General features: G+C 45.3%; 1 protein-coding gene across 8 annotated transcripts in view; it reads left to right on the forward strand.

Annotated features, from left to right (window-relative positions):
* The window catches only part of LOC142501084 (heparan-alpha-glucosaminide N-acetyltransferase-like), a 202,256-nt gene that overhangs the window by 132,816 nt on the left and 46,406 nt on the right, over positions 1 to 23,034 (forward strand). For 7 of the 8 annotated variants that reach the window (XM_075610413.1, XM_075610416.1, XM_075610414.1 and 4 more), the window contains one exon: positions 22,432 to 22,509. The exons of the other annotated variant lie outside the window; for it this stretch is intronic. In XM_075610413.1, coding sequence (XP_075466528.1) covers positions 22,432 to 22,509 — 78 coding nt within the window. The remainder of the gene's footprint in view (positions 1 to 22,431; positions 22,510 to 23,034) is intronic. 8 annotated transcript variants of the gene reach the window in all.

The following is a 23,034-nucleotide window of genomic DNA, read 5'->3' on the forward strand; positions in this document are numbered from 1 at the left end:
GACCAAACAAATGTCCAGTCCTTGATAACCAATCCGTACCCGGGTTATATGTTATTTTTGTTTAGTATTTTTTGATCTGTACCGGTCATTTTTTCCAGACAGCCTAGTCCTTTATATTTAAGGTTTTTGTAATCACATATAATATATACTAATATTATATATTTTTTAGCATTAGTGCTGTAAACCCACACTTTCTTTCTTCAGACATGACAGTAACAATAAGAAAGGGACTCCCTGCCCCGCAGAGCTTACAATCTAAGTGTAAGTGGGGAGAACTTACAGAGACAGTAGGTGGGCGCTCTGGTAAGGGTGTCTGCAAGAGACCAAGGTCGGTGTATGTGAGATGTATAGAATCAGCCAGTGGAGCACCCATATGCTGCGTTACAGAGGTGGGTTATTAGATACAGTAGGTCTTAAAGGTGGATAGAGAGGGTGCTAGTCGGGTATTGAGGGGAAGGGCATTCCAGAGGTGCAGGGCAGTGAGTGAGAGAGGTCTCAGGCAGGAGAGGGCTTTAGATACAAAGGGGGTAGACAGAAGACATCCTTGAGCAGAACGCAAGAGTCAGGCAGGTGTATAGCGAGAAATTAGGGCGGAGATGTAAGGAGGTGCATGAATGTATGACATTATGTGCCTCTTCTTCCTTGTATTCCTTTCTCCTCGCTCTGTCAGGCCTGCGGTGGCTTCAATCTTCCAGCCTAACAAGTTCCTTACATGTAATGCAGGTGCAAGAGAAGAAAAAAAAGCATTCCACGTATCTAAATGCAGTTTAGGCGCTTGCTATATTGCCACTAAAGATTCCTACTAAATTATATCCAGCAGTTTAGGGGTTATATTTTTTATTAGCGGTTACAGACAATAAAATAGTTTCTGGGGTAGTAGGCCCCAAAGCTTTTAATCCTGAAAAATGTGGATTTTGCACAAAAAAAAACCGAAACCCAAACAAAACAGAAATATATATTTATTCCCAAAGGATGTCTGCAGACTTAATCTCTTAAACAGATGATTTCTGTCAGGAACAAGCAGAGGGAAAAAAAATAAAACACACGTTTGTATGTTACGCCTGAAGGGAAAAGTAATTGGGGACATTTCTGTGTTCTTGGAAGGGTTTCTGTCCGTTTTTATTAGCGTCTGCTTCACAGGTGAGCCACACAATACGTCACCACCTAATCTGATGGCCTATTCAGATGCATTAATAGTGTTACATTTGACACTTTCAGTTCAGAAGGCATCGTTCTCCAAGGGGCTTATTCTCCACCACTGCGTGGCGGACCGACCCTTATTATTTGCAGTATTTCTGCAGCGCAGTACAATACTTGCAGCGGGATATAGTAGGTAAGGGTGCACGGGTGCGCAGAAGCTCACAATCCAAAGAATGCCCTAATACTTTAGATCAGGGGCGGCCAACTCCAGTTCTCAAGGGCCACCAACAGGTCAGGGTTTCAGGATATCCCTGCTTCAGCTCAGGTGGCTCAATCAGTTTCTGCTTCAGCACAGGTGGCTTAGTCTTTGAGCCACCTGTGCTGAAGCTGGGATATCCTGAAAACCTGACCTGTTGGGGGCCTTTGAGGACTGGAGTTGACCACCCCTGTTTTGGGCTGTTTACTTACTTAAAAGACTGCAAATCTATGCATGGGATGCTAATTATTTTGTAACCGGCTTCTTTAAGAATCCTTGTTCTTCTCTGTGGCTCTGTCTGGGGGGCAGCTTTTGATTTGGGGAGGGGTGGTAGGTTGGGGTGAAGGAGAAGTTACGGGGCACACTAATTATAAAACAATGCATCAAACAGTGAGTCACTCATTTCATTTCCCATTCACATTGAGCCTGGTGTAAACCCCCCATCTGCATTCAGTTATTATTCATTCCCAGTTTTTCTTGCATAGGATGCAGGCACAAGCTGTTAATTCAGACACTTTCTGGGATTGTGGCACATTGACCCCAGTGTCTTTATCACTAGACCAATTAATTTAGTGCTGACAGGGCTTTATTAACCCTTCCCTGCTTAGGTCTGAATGTTAGTATCTAAAGCCCTCTCCCGCCTTGAACCTTTCTCACTGACTGCCCCACACCTCTGGAATGCCCTTCCCCTCAGTACCTGACTAGTACCCTCTCTATCCACCTTTAAGACCCACCTCCTTATTGAAGCATAGGAGTAGCTCCGTGGCTGATACTATACACCTCATTCATAGACCGTGGCCCCTTGCAGATGCACTTACCCGAACACCTTCCTACTGTCTCTGTATGTTCTTCCTACTTACTAATTAGATTGTAAGCTCTTCGGAGCAGAGACTCCTTTTCCCAAATGTTACTTTTATACTTGAAGCGCTTCTTCCCATGATGTGTTATTTGTATTATTTGTTATTTATATGATTGTCCCGTGTATTACTGCTGTGACGCGCTGTGTACATTAATGGCGCTATATAAATAAAGACATACATACGTAGCTGGGAGCCACGCTGTCGTGCTGTCTTTCTCCTTGTGTCTGTACGCAAGGTTTAAGGACTCAGATACTCCAACTCTTCTTCTGATATGTGTGGACTATCGATTCATATCCAGACGGCAGCTGTGCACCGCCGGACTACCCCTTTTTCGTTCAACTCTTCTTCTGCACTGTAAACAAAAATTGCATTTTGTAAATCAAGATAGTCTTGGAAAGCGAAAGCCATAAAACCCCGAACTGCGCAGACAGCAGGATACCGATCACGTCTAACGCCTATCGGGGGAGAATTCAATTAGCCGTCCGCTGTCCCTACACTATGGTGGAAGTAGGTTACAGACTGCCCTTTTGTTATCTGTGTTGTAACAAAGTAGGGAGAGGGAGGAGGGGGTACGGTACATTTTATTCAACAACAAGAAGTTGATATGTTACAAGGTTTCCAACCCCTCAGAGTCCTTCATCGGGTATGTCTCTGCCTGAGAGGTTGGAAAGCTTGTAACATATCAACTACTTGTCGGTCCAATAAAAGGCACCATACCCCCTACTCCCCCTCCCTCCTGCGTTACTACATGATGAGGACCCCCTTCATGGCTCCCCACCCTTATTTGCTTTTTATCATTTGTGACAAAACCCCTAGATTGCCAAAGGGGTTAAATGGTATTAGAAGAACTAACAGACGGGAGTGTGCTCCTCATCAGTACAAAATAATATTTTCAGGGCCATAAAAATAATGATTACTGCTGTAAATATTCTCAAAGATATGTCCTCGTAAATCCTAATAACCTTAACATTGAGATCCGTGCACAATTCCTTCCTTATTGTGGAATATTCCCCACACCTCTCTCCCCCTTTAAAGCTGCAGACCAAGCAAGAGCCTACGTGTTTTTCTTTTTAATAAATCAGCTCTGTACTATGAGACAATACTTGTATTAAAAAAACAAACAAAAAAACCACTGTGAATGATTGAATGTATTATAATGTAACTAGCATTTTGTGTTTCTATAGCAACCATTTACAAAGTCACATCCCCTTCCTGTTCTGAACCAGGCTCTGGCACACCCCTTTTTGAGCACTGCCCCCTTTCTAGCAGTGCACCAATTGTATCCAGTGACTGCCTGATCACATGATCGTCCCCACAGAACTTTGGTCCTTTTCTACTGAACTGACAGCCATTTAGTGAACCCCCGAGCCAAATCTTCACCGATCGTTCAAAGGAGAATGGACCAATCTGCAACTTAGTTAATTACTTATTGTGTGGATTGTATTGATGCACATATTAAATGGGGGGGGGGGGGTAGGGGAGGGGGTGGAACGGCAGCTCGGACTGCTGATTTAAGGCCTATCTTAAACAACACTTCTTTAAAGAAGCATTTGAATAACTCCAAAATATTATTCCCGTGGCTAGTATTAGGCTGCGTCCATGGTAATTTCAGCCGTGCGGAGGCGCGCGGGTGCTTTCCCTGGCCATGGTACGTGCGCTGTCCATGAGCGTTTCTAGGGGCGTTCCAGTGATGTCATGGAGCTGGTTTGCCCTCATCGGGCGAACCGCTCACGTGACCGACCTGTCGCGCCAAGAAATCAGTTTCAACTGATTTCTTGCACAATGCGCGCCCCCTCCCGCGTGCCCGCATGCCGCTTAGACACAAACACTGACTTAAGGCAGTCTGTTCGCTCAGTGCGCGGACGCGTCCACGCGGTCTGCCATACCATGGACGCAGCCTTATATGTAACCCTCCCTGCCCGGCTCTAAAGGAGTTTATATAGAGTTGGATATACTGTATATACATGGCAATGCTCAGTCTCTCGTACGTTTGCAGCGTGCTGGGTGGGTGCGAGCTGGGCGTGGATATGCAGATAGAATAAGGATGGGCGTCAGGAACTTTTATAGTACAGAGAAGAGCTTTATTCACATCCGTTTATAAGACTCGCCATACAAAAACATACTTACCGTCAGACATATTAACTGGCGGCCATTCATAAAGTTACTCTGTGTTTCTCCTCCTGCTAGCTCTCACTCCGACGCAGGGGAAGTACTTATACTTGTTTCCCTTAGTATTTGGTTAGGCCGCGCGTACAGTGCCCGCGACAGCGATGCGACGCGTGGCGTCACCCGTCGCCGCTACCGAAAGTTGTATTTCGCTTTCCGTCGGCGTCCGACCAGGCCATTGATTGGTGCAGGGGCTGTCACATGAGGCGACAGCCCCTGAAAAATCAAATATTCCCGGCTTCAATGTTGCCGTCGCGCTTACTATACGTGCACGTGGCGGCGACACTGCATTTGTTTTCGGGCGATGTCGCATCGCTGGCACTATACGCGCAGCCTTAGATTGCCAATCTCCAGCATAGCGTCAATAATGTCCCATCTCAAGTGGGCCCCTATGTGTAATACACTGTGCTTTGTGGGATCAGTGTCCCCTTACTGTGTACTGCATACTTCCTCCATGTATACTGGATCAAGAGTTTACTTAGGACCTTTCGGTGGGGCCGATCCAATTATGCTCCATATCTACTACTCTGAGAACTCCTATTAAGCGCACGCTCACTCCTCTCCCCTCATGAGAACAATCATGGCCATTACTATAGGTGTTCACTAAATAGGGCACATTCCTTAACTGAAAACAATAATTAGGGCCAGGACACTTTTTTAATACAATAATTTATACACGCAAACTTCTTTTACAGGACTCACAGTGAGGCCCTCTGCAGCAATCCGAGGAACCTACTTCTAGAGCATTGGGTGGAGCTATCTATATCCTTCCTCCCTATGACATCACTGGTCACAAGACATACTGGGGAGTGGCTATCCATTTTGCATTGTCTTTGTACATCACATGATGGAGAGGGGCAATGCCGGAGGGATCCCACCTGGTTAACCCACTACGGCTGTTAACCTCTTACATTACTTAGTAATCCCCAGAGTGGGGCTACACTTACTTGTCATATGCATTCACCATAACACCCTCTTACTGTTTCTGTAACTTCTCCCTACTTACCCCTTAGATCAGGGGGGCGCAAACTTTTTTCCCTGCGCCCCCCTGCCGGCTGTCCCCTCACTCCCGCGCCCCACCCAACCCCAACTTACCCGCGCTCCGGCGTAATGACGTCACCTTGTCATAGCAACGTGACGTCACATGACCTCGCAGCGTCATTTTGACACCGCGTTGCCATGGCGACGCAGGGAGGAAGCCGCCGGAGCCACGGTAAGTTAGGTTTACAGAGGCCCTGCAGCTCCCCCGGCACTTCATTTAAGTGCCTTCGGGAAGCGCGCGGGGCCTCTGTAAACCCCGCGCCCCCCCGTCGGCAGTCTCGCGCCCCCCCTGGGGGTCGCGCCCCCCAGTTTGCGCACCGCTGCCTTAGACGCTGCGCTGCGGGGCAGGGACTCCTTCTTATAATGTATTTTTTTTTATGTCTGTAGCGCTTATTTCCGTTATGTCTTATATATAAAAATATACATACATGGGTGATATTCAGCCATTTCGCACCAGTTCAAAATTAGGAGAATCCTTGATGCAGAAGGATTTAGGAGTGCTTGTAGACAGCAGGCTTAGCAATAGTGCCCAATGTCAGGCAGTAGCTGCAAAGACAAATAAGATCTTACCTTGCGTAAAAGGGGGAATGGATGGACAGGAAGAAAGCATAATTATGCCACTGTATAAATTATTAGTAAGACCACTCCTTGAATATGGAGTACAGTTTTGGGCACCACTCTATAAAAATACAACAACTCGTGGAATAAGAGGAATATGGGTGTCACTAGCATTTAAAAAACCCAATGAGGGATGTCTCCATGTCATAAATATATTAAGACGTGGAACAATGTCTACAAGACAGACTGATCCCTTCGTGGGGTTACTGAATCACAACTTTTCTTTGACACCCACAGCAAATGATTTCGTACTTTCCTGTTTGTAGCTGCACCAAACATAGTGCACGTGCGAATTAACCCCTTGATGCTCAGATCATTTGCAGGAGGCACTACCTCACACCTGCCATAGTTTAAGTTAAAAAAAAAAGGGAGTGGGGTGATGGACAAGGAAGTTGAATTGGATACACCCGACTATAAAGTGCGCAACGTGTATTACTGACACTCACCGACTCACCGACTCACAGCACATAGATGCTGAGATAAGGGCCCCGATGCGAGTTTCACAGTTAAAAATCGTGCGTTGCCCTCATACACAGCCCCAATATGTATCTATGCAACATTGATTGTATCTGTCCCTGCTCCGTGCACTTTCATCCTGTCATGATGTGCACTCGCTCATTACGTTACACTGACTGTGCTTATAACATTCCATGTTTAGCATTTAAAATAAATAGAACCTGACACAATTCTATTATATTACACAGAGGACACAGTGTGTCCTGCAGTGACGCCTGCCCGGAACATGCTGCTAAACTGCCGTCATTTAACACTGTCACTGCCAGAGCAAATCAATGTGCTGCAGTACTGTCCATCAGAGAAGGAGTTAAACGCTGTCTTTTTTTTTTGTATTCAGCTTGTTTTGATAATATCCTTTAATGCTGGTAATGTGTTCCAAATTGCTCTTACAAATAGTTCTTCATTTTTCTTTTCTTTTTAATCTGATCCATTTATTGATCTACACGCTGTCTGTATCGGAGAAGTGTACAGAGAGGAGCACAGGTTGTTGTGTTGTTTTTATAAATATGCCTTGGGATAGAAGAGGAAAGCAACAATTACAGCTACACACATTAAACACAATGACATTCAACACAATGGCATGAAACACATCACATTCAACACAATGGCATTAAACACAATGCATTACAGGTGTTTCTGCTACAGAAGACGTTTAGTTCTCTGTATTTGAATGGGGATGAACTCTGACACAAGGAAGATGGCTTCTCAGTATACAGGCATACCCCGGTTTAAGGACACTCACTTTAAGTACACTCGCGAGTAAGTACATCTCGCTCAATAGGCAAACGGCAGCTCACGCATGCGCCTGTCAGCACGTCCTGAACAGCAATACCGGCTCCCTACCTGTACCGAAGCTGTGTGCAAGCGGGGAGACTATAGAGCCTGTTACACATGCTTTATTTACAGCAGTTATGCACGTATATGATGATTGCCGTACAGTACATGCATCGATAAGTGGGGGGAAAGTAGTGTTTCACTTTAAGTACATTTCCGCTTTACATACATGCTCCGGTCCCATTGCGTATGTTAATGCGGGGTATGCCTGTATTGTACATTGTATATTGTCTGAGTGCTTTAGGCTATATACAGGGGTTGGAGTAGAGTCATTAAAGTGTTTTATCCACTACCCCGCATTAACACTCAAGTGGGTTCATGTTAACAAGTCATCGGGGGTCATTTATTAAAGTAGCCCGCAGAAAACATGGCAAGGGATTTATAGCACAGGAAAAGTCTGTTGGTTTTAAAAATAGGTAGGTAAGGGAAGGTTCCCTAATTGGGTGCTCTAAAAAACCTCCTGGTAAGCCTTGTACTCCATGGGTGATATAACTCAAATGAGCAAGGTACCCTGTCCCTTTAAATATAAGCCAACGTATGAAGACAGCAATGCGGTTCCGGCATATAATATACACAATGGACTACTTATGTCCGCACGGGTGTAAAGCCATCTAACCTGACCGGTGAACTTGTCCGTGGCTCCAACCGGCGGTCCCGTCTCTGGTGGGCTTCTCGATGTCCCGTGACCTGTGACTTCCGGAAGTGTTTACCGCTGCTTGATATCCTGTATGGCGTATGTACCTCCGCTCCGTCGCGTGACTCTTTGATAAAGTCCCATCGGGACGAAACGCGTCAGAGGACGGTCTACGTGTAATTTTATTGGCTATTATGCCGTTATAAAGCTTTTTCCCATTTGCACAACTGCCTTTAGCCAGACCTTCATTTGCTGTGCTCGCAATCCCCACTTTTTTCTTCTGGTTTTAAAAATATTTCGACATAAATATTGTGCGGGTTTCTGCCCCATTTTTGCAGCCGGGTGACCTTCACAAATGACCTCGGTAAGGCTCACTTTTCTTTTCTTTTGAATCACTTCCATTGATTCACTAAATGCATTTCTGTATGATCACATTCAGCATTACTTAGATTGTACGGTTTGTGTTAGAGATGCCGCTCTTATAGTGGTAATGTGTATGTTAGGGGTAGGTACGCCTCATGGTTTTTATATCAACCCCACCCAGCAGGTGGGAAAAAAGTCCCTTCCTACACGTTGCCTTGGCTGTATATTTTTCAGCCTAATTACACCCATTGCTGGCACGTTATCCAATGGGTTTCAAATGTCTGAGAAATGATTGGAGTAAAATACTTTTTTTTGTGGGGCTTTAAAGAATTTCCTTTCAATGCTGCACAAATCACTGCAACTTTATCGCTAGAGTTTTATTTAGGTCAGTTTTTGTACATTCCATAGAATTTTTTGTGTTTATTTTTTTTTCCATTGGGCTTTTTTTGGTCCTAAGGGCCTCATGCAGAGAGCAGCGCTATTTAAAATCTCGCCATTTTCCGGAGAAAATCGCGCAAAAAACAGCTGAAAATGGCGAGGTAGGAAAAACGCGCCATTTTTTTTTCTATTTGAAAATCTCGCCGCGCGGCTGGCGAGAAACTACATCTCGCCAGTCTGAAAAATATCCGAATTCAGAAAGGCGCGCTCGCCATCTAGCGACTGTTTTCTTCAATTTTCTCCGCCAACTAAAGTTGGCAAGAAGCAGGAGCTCGCCGGCTATAGGGGGGAAAAAAAAAATGCCCGATTTTTTTTTTTCCCTTTCAGCTGCGCGCATCTCCTCATTTACAATTCTCCACATGGAAAGATCCTCTCCGCAGGCGTAGAGAGCTGCATGAAAACCGTGAGTTACAGTAATTAATGGTCTCACATTTCCTGGAAGAAGATATTGAAGGAAAGGGTGACGGAGGAGGGTAGGTAACTGCAGCAAGTGATAGTGTTGCAGGCGTTTCCCATCTGTGTTTTGAGGCCGTTCCCGGGCAGGCGTCCAACTCCACGTTAACCTGTGGGCCTGTGGCTCCCATAAGCCTCAATTTATGAGGCTGTGTACAATGAGCCTCTTTAAAACCCTTCACTGACAGGCGAGACTGCAACACATTGCAATAAGGTGAAAGATGCACATCCAGTGACTAACATGTACTAGAGATACAGTTAAATGTAACCACTTGGCCATAAACCACCTTCTGAGCCAATATCTCTGTTGGTTACATAATTCAGAACCCCATCTCACCCCACTGAGCTGTATACTTTGTGTATTGCAATAAATTGGACACAGCCAGACCTGTAAGACCCAGTTGTTAACGTGCGTATCATGGGCCAAAGGCCAAACTCCAGAAACTAGAAGAAATTATTCCCTAGCACAGGGGAGCTCAACTCCAGCTCTCAAGACCCCCCCCCCCCCCCCGCCCCCACAGATCAGGTTTAAAAAGATATCCCAGCTTCAGCATAGGTGGCTCAATCAGTGGCTCAGTCGAAGACTTGAAGCCTGAGCCACTGATTGAGCCATCTGTGCTGAAGCTGGGATATCCTTAAAACCTGTCCTGTTGGGCTCTATATAATATATAATGTGTTCTGCTTTTGTTAGGAGCTGGAATGAGCTCTGAACGAGGTAAGAGTGTTGCAGCGAGTCCAGCAGTGCTGTGATTGGGAAATTCACTGTGGCAGCAATATTTAATAGGAACTATAAACATTATTTATCATCAATATTCCCCTGGGAATGAACATTTTTGTTGGATTTGACAGTGAGGATTGTAAGTGGGATGAAAAAGGAAACAAATATTCTACAATAAAAATATTCCTGCACTATTTACTGGAGTTTAAAAGAATTATAGCCATGTAGTAATCCTATTGGCTATTGTTTTTTTTGTGTGTGTGTGTGTGTGTGTATATACAACACAATAATCAGAAAAAGGGGATTCAGTAGGATTCCAAAGGTGTGACATATATGGAGTATATTATAGTCTTCAGGATATACTGTATATATTTTCAATCACGTGCACAAGCAGATGTAAGCATGATCTCTTAACGAGTTCTATCCACAATAAGTGCACATGGCATCATATATGGTGAGATAACATTGTATTTGAACTTACCTTATAAAACACGCAGCCATTAGGTTTTTGATGATGGTCTGGTGTTAATTTGTTTTATATATGTTTAAACGCAGTCTCTCCTATTCACTTGAAAAATTAGATGCGTGCTGCTAAGGACCATACAGAATAGGCAAAATAATGCAACACGTGTGTGTGGATACTCTAAAGACGAATCCTGGATAATATAATGCTCAAATGAGGACATTGGTTGGGCAATACCATTGCTCATTTTTTGTCTTATGACCAATAAATAATCCTTTTATGGAAAACGCACTTTCCCTCTTATACATTTTTTGTTCAATTTTGAATACTCCTAGTAATGCTCTGTTACTTTCTCCAATACTTCCATCTCCTATTCACTTACATGTTCAGTCCGGAGCTCCGGTTCGTGTGAATTCTGCAACAAATTGAGAGGACGGGGGAAAAAACGAGAGCATGCAATATTTTACTATAAACAGACCCTTCCGTATATTAGAGAATCTCATATTTTATTACCACTTTCTTCAAATCAGAAGTGCTGAAGCACGCTCACACGCTCACACGCTCACACGCTCACACGCTCACACGCTCACACGCTCACGATGCCTAGCCAGCTCCTGCGTGGAAGGGAAGCCTTCACCTAGAACAGGGGTGGCCAACTGCAGCCCTTACAGAAGTTAAGGGCCACCAACAGGCCAGGTTTTAAGGATTTTAAGGATATCCCGGCTCAATCAGTGGCTCAGTCTTTACTGCCCCACCTGTGCTGAAGCAGGGATATCCTTAAAACCTGACCTGTTGGTTGCCCTTGAGGACAGGAGTTGCCTGCCCCGTGATCTAATATAATGTTTATTAAAAAGCAAAGATGATTCACAGTGAGGTGTGTCATCAGGGCGAGAAGGATGAACACTCGTGGATTGCCAATAAACGTCCTTCCATATATATATATATTTGCGAATGGGTTATTAGAACGCAGTATGAGCGTCGGCGCATTTCTAAGGCACAATGAAGACTGTTGGTTATAATCATGAAAAAATCTGTTGTCCCAATTGATGGCCTTAATAAGCCCAGCTCCCTTTCTCTATAACATATGTTCTCGTTATGCGTAGAGCTGGCTTGACTAGTCAGGAAGAAAGACCTTTGCCGGTATTTTATGTATGTTTCCTGGGACCCAATGTCTTCCATATGACCTAGATAAATCCCGCGTAGTTACAGTACAATGGATGTGCAGTGCATGCTGGTCTTAGATCTAACCCCTCGGCTGCCAGTGACACATTGTAATGAAATGTTTTTACCTTACATGCAACTTTCCTGAAACGCACATGTGCGGGGTTCTGGCATAAAGGAGCTAGTGACCTGGAATTGGTAGTTTTCATTTAAATAATAAATGATCCTTTTTTTCCATAACTGCCTATGAACGTAATTCCCCATCTGCACTGGGAAGCCTTTGACTTATTCCTGATCACTGCAACCATACAATCAGTGCAGAATGTAATCAATAATACGGTGTGGCTTAGTGCAGGGGTGTGCAAACCAGGGGGTGGGGGGTGCAGCACTTACAGAGGCGCCGCGTCCCTGACCTTGTCTGCGGAGGCTTCTCGCGATGCAGCATCACATGATGTCGTGCCGTCGGAAAACGTTGGCGAATAGGCGGGGGGGGGAGGGGGGGCGCAGACGAAAATGTTTGCGCACACCTGGGTTAGAGCCCCACATAAACATTCAACTCCGTTATTTTCAACCTTTTGTGGTTAAGGAATCCTATAATTATATTGTGAAATTCCGAGAATCCCCGACTCTCTCTAATAGCGCGTCTGAGATCAGATGCATTGTAAGGAACCCCAACCCTCTCTAATAGCGCGTCTGAGATCAGATGCATTGTAAGGAACCCCAGCCCTCTCTAATAGCGTGTCTGAGATCAGATGCATTGTAAGGAACCCCAACCCTCTCTAATAGCGCGTCTGAGACCAGATGCATTGTAAGGAACCCCAACCCTCTCTAATAGCGCGTCTGAGATCAGATTGTCAGGATGTGCTCACCACAAACGAGACGGAACCGCGGTGCTGAGGTGGGATAGGATATAACGCCACCCACAGCCACAAGGGCACGTCTTGATTGAAGAGTGGTCTGGGATTCCGGGATCGGGGTAGGAGAGGTACGGATGGTAGAGGGTGCAGAAGCCAAGTCCAGGGTTAGAGAGAGAGACGTTGTCGTTACCGTAAGCCAGAATCGGAATGCCAGAGATGAGGAGAGTCGTGATGCCGTATGCCGAGTTCGGGATGCCAGAGGTGCAGGAAGACGTAGCAGAAGCCGGTCCGGTACATGAGGGAATCTGTGAAACAGAACTAGGGAGGCAGAGAGTGATGAGAACAACTGGTTCTATGCCGACGAGTTAATGAATCTGGAGGGTATATGTAGGTATGAGGAACCAATAGCTGAGTAGCAAGGTGGGGGTGTGTGAATGGGCCAGGCTGAGACAGGGATAGGTCTAGATGAGTTCCTGAAGGAGGAGCTATAAATCCTAGAAGTATTGGTGAATTGTATTGTGGCATTGAAAAAGGGTACTGTCTCTTTAAAGGGTTGGTGCGCCCCTGTGTGGCCGCGCCTCCCTGTGGCAGCGTCAGTAGCTGTGTGCGCGGACCCACGCCCTGAACCAAGGGCAGAAGAGGAGAGTAGACGTGCGCGCGCGCGCATAGGAGGACCGGAGCTCGTCGCCATGGGGAAGGAGTCCCTGCGAGCCGCGGGTGAGTAAGGAGCACGCCGTGCACGGTGTGACTCCTGCTTCCTTACACAGATGCATTGTAAGGAACCCAAACCCTCTCTAATAGCGCGTCTGAGATCAGATGCATTGTAAGGAACCCCAACCCTCTCTAATAGCGCGTCTGAGACCAGATGCATTGTAAGGTACCCCAACCCTCTCTGATAGTGCATCTGAGATAAGATGTATTGATAAAGGGCGTGTTGCTCGAAAAGCGTAGGTGCATTGCATTGTTGCTACCCGAGGGGTCTGTTATGATCCGTTCATTCAATAAATAACTTTATTTTTATATGCGGGCCTCCTCCTGATTTTTGGCAGTGCTCTGCCTTTCTCCTATTTTTGTTTGCTCATCTCATTGGGCGGATTCAGGGCGCCGTTTGGAACCCGCATTCTGGACTGGACACCACACCTGAGAACTATGGAAGTGACACAGTGAGTTGTTCCTGTTTCCTTACGTTTCATGTCAACTACATATGGGACATAATCTGTACTTATAGCTGTGCGCTTGTTAGCACTAGGTACTAGTCCCCTAATCCCTGTTAAGGGCTGCTGATATATAAAAAATGTATTACTCATTGGAGTGGACCTTGCGGAGAATATCATATGTTATAGGGATACAATTAACCCTTGAAGCACCGGCTGTACCTATCTCTGTATTGTAAGGAACCCCAACCCTCTCTAATAGCGCGTCTGAGATCAGATGCATTGTAAGGAACCCCAACCCTCTCTAATAGCGTGTCTGAGATCAGATGCATTGTAAGGAACCCCAACCCTCTCTAATAGCGCGTCTGAGATCAGATGCATTGTAAGGAACCCCAACCCTCTCTAATAGAGCATCTGAGATCAGATGCATTGTAAGGAACCCCAACCCTCTCTAATAGCGCGTCTGAGATCAGATGCATTGTAAGGAACCCCAACCCTCTCTAATAGCGCGTCTGAGATCAGATACATTGTAAGGAACCCCAACCCACTCTAATAGTGTGTCTGAGATCAGATGCATTGTAAGCAACCCCAACCCGCTCTAATAGTGTGTCTGAGATTAGATGCATTGTAAGGAACCCCAACCTTCTCTAATAGAGCGTCTGAGATTAGATGCATTGTAAATTCTTCTGTTTTTGGTACAATTTTCAAATGACCTGAAAATTACAGGGAACCCTTTAGGGATGCCCGGGGAACCCAAGGGTTCCTAGGAACAGCGGTTGAAAAACACAGCTATAATTAAAACAAGTTTCATATTGTGTACAGTATGATTCTTTGTTCAAACAATTTTTAAAGCTGTAGAATGTAATAATAACGTTTTTTTTCATATAGTGCTTTTCTCTTATTGGGACTCAAAGTTCTTCACAATTACAGTATATAGTGCGCATTAAGCAGCATTGTACATAGGATTTTTACAGACAGTCCCTGCCCAGATGAGCTTACAATCTATGTTTTTGTATCCCTATTGGGCCTGGAGAACAGCAGATTCGATGTGGGTTGTGATACATTTCAACGGGACGACATTAGAGTTCTTTATACAGTAGATTAAATTATAGTACACAGAGATTTCTAAACTTTATAGGTCTGGTCATCATGTGCACTATGAAGAAGTCTAATGTTGGTCTGCTAAAAGGTATTGCAATCTACATCGAAATGCTGCCGAATTCCAAATGGGACGTTACATGGGTGAGTATTTTCACTCAATTGCAGCTACTATTTATACTCCTCAGTGGAATAGCAGATGTAACACACACACAGCTCGTCTGGCCCCACTCTCCCATGGTGATAATCCAGGTGGGTCATTTGAAGTCACAAGTGAAATTCCCAAGCCTACGACTCCTATTTATCTACTGAAGACTCTGAGCATGGAGGCTCTTTAGGACATTTCAGCAACAGCCGTCTGTGCTCCCTACCAGCCCCTGCTAATTCCTGAGTGCTGAGTGATGGGTCTCAGCCCTTGCAGAAGGAAGAGTGCAAGAGCGAGCGAGGATTATCTGCTAATGGTCCATCCATGAGCCAGAGGACACCTGGCGGGTGATGTCAGCTCTTGGGACTGCACAGAGACTACTCAGTGACGCACTCGTCATCGCAGGCAGTGTAAACAAAGGGGACGCGGCCCGTGGGAAGAGAAGAAGAGAAACCCAAACAGCTTCCGCTCAGCTGGGGGCTCTCAGACCCCCACATTCCCTCGTATATCTCCAGGCCTTTCCATGAGCGTGTCACACACTATTACTCAGCAGAGAAGCACCTGCAGCCACGGGGGAGCAAAACAAAGCTCCTATTTATTACTGCCTCGTCTTTCCTCCCAGCAACACAATCTCAGAAATGTGTGTTCCTTTGTGTTCGATGTTTATTTTTCTGTACAAACCGTTTCGCTGCTGGCAGAGGGTCCGGCAATCTAATAAAATATATTAACCCGTTGATTATGGAAGTCTGAGCCCTACTTAGAACTGCAACAGTGCAGAGAACAAGTATCACTGTCTTCCAAGTCAACTGAACAGTTTGTGTCAAAGGGGATTTTTCAGCTGCAAAATAGTGGTGATACTGGTTGAAAAAAGGTCAGAACTAGTTTTGCCCAAAAAAGAATCCCAACTATTTCAATGAGTTTGGGGCTTTCTTTGGAAGTAATGCTTTTTTTTGCACTCGTTTTGCAGCCCTGAGACAGTGTAGTTTCCAAAACTGTTCAATTAGATTAGAAGATGAAATCCCTTTTTGCTGATATCGGGACCTTGAACCATTCAGACCAATATATTGCAGGACCTCCAGGCAGTGAAACCATTTAAAACCAGAATTAACTAAGACGTCCCTTTTTTAAAAGCAGGGTGGTTCCAAGGGCAGATTCCGTCACTTTAGCATGTAAAATGTCACTCGTCAATCCCAGTACAAGGAAACAGGACTTCACTTTGCTTTACGTGGCTCTCACGTGTTTGAGCCACGCGGGAATCTTACATTTGTGAAATAATTCATTTGCAAATGACTCAACTGCCTGGCGAACCCTGTCACAAACACCCCACATACCAAAGCCATAATGGGATCCTATTGATAGAATTAGAGCAAATAAATGCAAGCATAACTGATGATGATGAATAAGTATATTGAATTTATATGGGGCCATGAAATGACACCCCAGAGGCATTCCTGCAGTCCCCTCTAGGTTGCATTCCCAGCAGCACATTTCGGACACTTTTCGGTATGGAAGTCTTATGAAGGAGAGAGGATAAAACAATGTCTATGGTATTATTAACCATTAGAAGTTGGGATGCCAAGGCACGTGGAAATAAAGTGATGTGGGCACAGTGAGTACAACGGAGGTTGAACCTCAACCACTACACCATACCTCCTGGCTAACTCCTGCTTTCTTCCATACATGATCACTCCTATGATCTTGGCAGAGGAGAAATAGAGGAAGGGGGACAGTATTGAAATGCATTGTAGGTTGCACCGGCATCCCGGGGATTGAATCTCCGTGATGTCTCATTATTAATCAGTATGACAGCGATCTTAATCCCATCTCCTTCCAGACTAGGAGCAGGAGATAAGTACAATGAGGAGGTATTGATTCCAAAGAGCAGAGGAGAGATGAATAGCCCACATTCTGTTTTCATTCCATCGTATTTTCAGACAAACAAAGTTAAAGGGAAATCGATGAGCCGGATGGGTTTGCTGGGAAGACCGCAGCCAATTGGGGGTTCAGCCAGTTGGGGGTTCTGTGCCAAGTGCACATTATATTAGTTTTCATTTTGAAACTGACCTACTCGGAGTGTGCGAGTGTTGGAGTGAGTGGGACTACACGGAGTTTGAATTTGATGGCAGATAAGAACCGCGTGCCCCCCCCCCCCCCGCGTCTGCCTATTTTCCTATCTGCTGGAACACCTCAGACCCTATTTGATAATTGGCTTTCTTCCATAGCCTTAGGCCGAGGCCATGCTAGGCGCGCAAACGTGAAGGAGCGCGTGGCGTCACGCGCGACTACTGCAGAGGCGATCCTCCGTAACCTGGGGATCTGGAGGAGGAGACGCAACGGGCAGGCATGCCGGAGGCGTCGGGCGCACCTACTGCAGAGGCGATCCTTCGTAACCTGGGGATCTGGAGGAGGGGAGGCGTGTCGGGGAGGGGAGGCCCATGACGTCAAGTGAACGGTTCGTCCTCATTGGCTGAACCCGGCACGTGACCCAGCCGTCGCGCGGCAAAATCCAATCATTTTGTCTGCTCGGCAATTGCGCCTGGTCATGCACTCTATGGCATGCCTCAGACGCACAGCCTTTTGCTCGCGCTGCGCGTACCGTCACACACAGTTGCACTAAGCATGGACGTGGCCTGATGTATATCCCAAGAATTCCTTTACTGTATTAGCCCCTCCTGCCACATCTGCTGGGTGGCTGTTCCATGAATCTACCACCCTTTTTGGTGAAGAGGTACATCCTCACATTGATTGACAGCCCCCGAGCAGTGAAAAGTCACGCTCCCGAATTCTTACAGCAGCACCCAGGCTGCCCCAACGGGGAACATTATGATTGGTACCTGGGCAATGGATCCTGTGGAGACTGTGGGCTACAATGCCTTGTTCCAGCTGCACCAACAACAGTTCTGGTATTAAAGCTGCAGTCCCTCCGAGGGCCATAGCGATGGCAGCGTCCTGTTTAAGAGGTTAAATGTAGGTGTTTGACACCAAAACAAGTATAAAAAGTAAAAAAAAAAATTGTACATAGAAATGCATATTTCTACAAACCTTATTTATTATCTTTTGGGAATCATCAAATCTGTAGGTGAGTTTCCCCTCCCCCGTTTGCTGTAAAAGTAATTAGAAAGTTATTGTCGTTAGTTGAACAGGTAGAAATAAGAAGCCGACAGGCTTGAATTCACCTGAAGAAAAGGAAAACATTCATTTTTCACAGGACACAAATTGGTAAAACAATTAGTTTCTGGTGATTGGGGGTTTCTAAGGAGCTTGATCACAGTGACAGTGATAGTTTGGTCCTGTCCCCCCCACCCCCCCCAATGTGATACTTTAAGCCCAGGAGCAATATGGGGTATTGTTGTTTTGATCAATACAGCTCAACCCCCTTATAACGCTGTGTGGGTCCAAAGAATCACATCGCGTTATAAGCGGATCGCGTTAGAAATAATGTACAATTGTATGCATTGTACAATAAAGTATTTAAGATACCAATAATCGTGTTGTAAAGTCTTCATAAATACAAAAATTGCATTATAAGCGGATTCGTGTTGTAACGGATCGCGGTGTTTAGCTGTAGTTAGAGGAATTATAATGATACATACTGTATGATATTTTGTTTCCACCTATGAGCTCCATTCTTTAACTAGCTGTTAACCTTTTCTGATTAACCCCTACCCTGCTTAAGATTATTTTGCAATATGTGTAGATTTGCCAATCTGTCTACATTTGATAAACGTGAAAAAAAAACGTTCTAGCAAAGAGATCGAAACTGTTAAGATTTCGCTTTTTTTAAGCGATCGACCAAATTTCAAAAGTAAGAGTCATCAAAACTATCCTGAAGCTAGGGTCACGTGTTGAGGTATGAATAGCTTCAGTTAGCTTTAACTCATGTCTTCCCTCTTCCAAAGCATGACAAGTCCTTAATGTCTTTCTTAACTTTATTGCAGGAGTAGAAAACACAGGAACTTGTAGGTGTAGTGTAGGCAGAGAGTGCTTCTCTATGTGGGACGCTTCTATGAGGTTAGACTATGGTAAGAGAGAAAGGCCTTACCAGGGGTGGATGCAGACAGGTCTGTACTCACTGTGATCTAGGGTGGAAAAGGAAGTGAGGAGCAATGTGGGTAAAGGGAATAGCCTTGGGACAGACTATCTTGAACAAACAGGAGGGGGGCAGACTAGCCCATTCTGGTGAGGATCTCAGAGGCTGCAGTAGCAGCTCACTGATTTCATGCCCAGAGGCAAGAAATGCAACATTGTTGCATGTCACACAGGCACCGTATGTGTGTGCAAACTCCATGCAGCTGGGAATAAGATCTGACAGGCAGAAGCTGCAAAGGAGAGGGAGGGGGGGAGGGGTGGGTGAATCAGAAATGTAGTTCTTGTTCCATGACAAAAACGAATCCAACATGCAATGCCCGTTGACTTTTTAGCGTCAAGCGAACTTGTTGCAAACTTTTGGATAAAAGCGAACTTTTTCTCAGAGCCAAAAAGGGTGAAATTGGCAAAGTTCACGAACACAGGGGACACGTTTCCACTTCTGTGGTTACATGTATAACTATGTTACCTCTATCACAGATGCTAAATGTATATATGTATATCTTTATTTATATAGCGCCCACAATGTACTCAGTGCCTTACAATACAGCACTAGAAATTAAAATACAAGAAGGGCAAGAAATAAGATCAGACAATAAGAAAGGAAATCCCTGCCCCGGATAGCTTACAATCTAAATGGTATGATGGGAGACTTACAGAGACAGCAGGTGAGGGAGTAAGTGCAGTAGATGGCAGTGCTTGGCCATGATGGTTGGTAGGAGCGACTGTGGGTGTGGGACAGGAGCCTAATGTCCGGGCTATTGGGATGCTTCATTTAGGAGTTTTAAGGTTTGACTTAAAGGTGGGGAGATAAGGTAACAGGTAAAGGGGCAGTGAGGGAAAAGGTTTAAGCAGAGAGAGCAGTAGAGGTGAAAGGGGAGGACAGGAGATGGTTATGGGAAAAGCACAGGAGACGGTTATGGGTAGCAGACGAGCGGGGACATAACGAGACATCAAAGCTGAAAACGCAAATCAAAGAATATAAAATTACAGACTTTAATGTATTGCCGGCCTCCCTGGCACTGAAGGGGTTATTACAATCATGCCGATGATTAGCCCCTTTGTATGTACAGTTAGAGAGAGAGGGGCTGTTCAGTAGGGGGGCACCTCCCTGTCTTTCATTGCTGCTCTGATTACATCTTCATTCTGCTGCTGTGTAACATGGTTATCCAATAACGCTCTGATCTTATTCTCCCAGCCTAATGGGTAACAGCTTTTAGTGGATTTTTTTCTCTCCCCTTGGCTGGGGGAAGATACATATAGACACAGTGTACCCATGCTCCTTTGTAGAGCCATTAACTGCTCAATTAGACTATTAGCCTATTTTTAGTGCCGAGAAGGAGGTTGACTCCTTATCAAATTGTAAGGAGCAGTGTAATTGTATTTGGCCATCCATGGGCTCCTTGTGTCTCATAGGAATTCTTTCACAAGTCTGGAGGAGGCTGGCAATACCTTCCAAAGAGGGTTTAACCCCTACCCCGCCAGAGAGGGCACTGCGCTGCTGTCTACGCGTGCATGGTCTCACATGGGGCCGCATCAGATTAATGGCAGAGATGCCGTGCAGTATGTGTAAATGGATTAACAGCAGCTGACCGATGCCTTTAAAAATTGGACAAGTATAAATATTTTGAATATTTTTTTGGAAGTCTGGAAATGTTAATTGTTTTAATTTGTTTTTAGAGCTAAGACGTCCACTAGGGGATGGACAGGGCTTATCATATATTTATCATGATCGTTCCCTCTCTAAGGTCCAAATAGATAAGGGTGCAAGATATGAGCAAAGACATACAGCAGAGATAAAGGTAGAGGTAAAAATAGGTGAACAGATTTGGTCGGTTTTAATCTGCGTGAAATCGTCAAAATCCGCCATTGGATACAATCTGTGGACACATTATGGAATCCAATCTGCGGATTCAGCGATCCGTTGGCAGATGCTGAAGAATATCCGTCCGCGGTTTGCGGATTCCGCGGAGAGTATTGGTAATAATCATTTTTTTTAAATCCGCAAAATGCGCCTCGCCCTTGTACAGATCGATCCGCTGAATTCCGGTGACCAAAGGGACCGGCCGATCCGCTGCGGATCCAAACTCGCCTAAAAAATGCGCCCGTCTCCAGATAGCACCTTTCAAGCATGCTATTACATTTGAGACAGAGTTACTTAGAATCGCTTTGTATTGCAGCATGATCATTATTATTATAGAAAACACATTATTGGTTGCTGCTAATGCTCTTCAGTTCCCATGGCAATGAAGGGGTTAACTGCCTGGCGATGGGACTGGAAACACAAAACTAGTTGTGCAGAGTGTTATTGATATGTACGGTCCACACACCATGGTTGTCCGGGAGGATGTTAATACCGATGTGTTTAGCTTGAGGAATGTAAAGATGCCATTAGTGGGCAGCTTGTAAAGATAATAAAGTGAAGCTCTTTGACCTCCTGCAAACCAGATGAATACACTGGTCACCCTGTGGTAGTGGATGAGCTGAGAGTTTAGAATATTGATACAATGTAACTCATAAGGCTGCGTTGTTACACTGGAAGGCGCTCATTGGAATATACACCCATTTCATTGAACACAGCAGTCTATTCATTATTTAAAATGTAATTGAACCAGGGGGTCTCGTAGAGTTGATCTGTGCCCCCCCCCCCCCCGTCCTCAATTCAGGGGTTCTCAAGATATTTGCACATTCTTGTGCCTGTATGTGACATAAAATAAAATAACTACAAATATGGCCAATGGATCACCAATAGAATGATGTCACCAATAGAAAGTTGCGATGTCATCTCTCAATGGCGTTGCAGGATTCTATTGGCCACGAGAGCAAGGCTGGACCCGGTAGTGATCTCGTGTCCAACATGCTGGTCCCAGACGTCAAGGCACCGCAGATCCTCTCCGTGATGTCACAGCCACGCCCCCCTTCCGCTACAGCCCATTTTCAAATGGCCAGGAATCGCTCTAGCTTGCTCAGCGCATGACGTCACGGCGCACGAGAGCGAGCGTTTGCCCTGGCCGAGGCCTTAGACACCTGCAGCACTGCAGTTATTTCTCACAGTATGATGATAATAATAATAATAACAGCATGTTCTTGTATAGCGCTGCTAGTTTTACGTAGCGCTTTACAGAGACATTTTGCAATCTATGTGTTTTGGTGCCTGAGGCACAGGGAGATAAAGTGACTTGCCCAAGGTCACCAGGAATTGAACCAGGTTCCCCTGCTTCAGTGCCAGTCAGTGTCTTCACTCCCTGAGCATCTCCACTTGAATGTTAGAATTTATTTTGTAAGCGCGTGTTGTAGGTCTCAGTAACATTTTCAAAGTGTAAGCTGTAACACACCCACATCTCCCTGGGCTGGCTCTGTTTTACATGCTACATTGATGCATACAAATTGGATCGGTGACAGTCTCTGTGTTTTATGTTCTGCTTTCCAGGCTGGGAAGATCATCCTGATATACCGCAAGCACCCGCTCAGAATTTTAAAGCGGTTCCTGATATGGGCCATCTTCCTGGTGAGTTCATATGACCCCCAATATCTCCACCTGCCCGACTCTTGCATTCTGCTCAAGGATGTCTTCTGTCTGCCCCTTTTGTATTTGAAGCCATCTCCCGTCTAAAACCTCTCGCCCCCTGCCCCACACCTCTGGAATGCCCTTCCCCCCAATATCCATCTTCCACCCTCTCTCTGCACCTTTAGGACCTTACTTAAAACACACCACTTTTACAAAGCATATGGGTGCTCCGCTGGCTGATACCATACATCTCACATACACTGACTGTGGCCCCCTGCAGACGCACTCCCCAGAACAACCTCGTTCTGTCTCTGTAAGTTCTCCCCACTTACCACTTAGATTGTAAGCTCTTTGGGTTCAGTGACTCCTTTTCCTATTGTTTTATGTCTGAACCGCTTATTCCCATTATGTGTTAGAATATTATGTCTCGTGTATTGTAAAGCGTTATATACATGCATGCATACATCCATACATACATGTGTCATATAGAACCAGGAGGCCTCATTACTTCTCATCTGGAACCCT

Source organism: Ascaphus truei, chromosome 8 (assembly GCF_040206685.1).
Source record: "Ascaphus truei isolate aAscTru1 chromosome 8, aAscTru1.hap1, whole genome shotgun sequence".
Classification (NCBI taxonomy): Eukaryota; Metazoa; Chordata; class Amphibia; order Anura; family Ascaphidae; genus Ascaphus; species Ascaphus truei.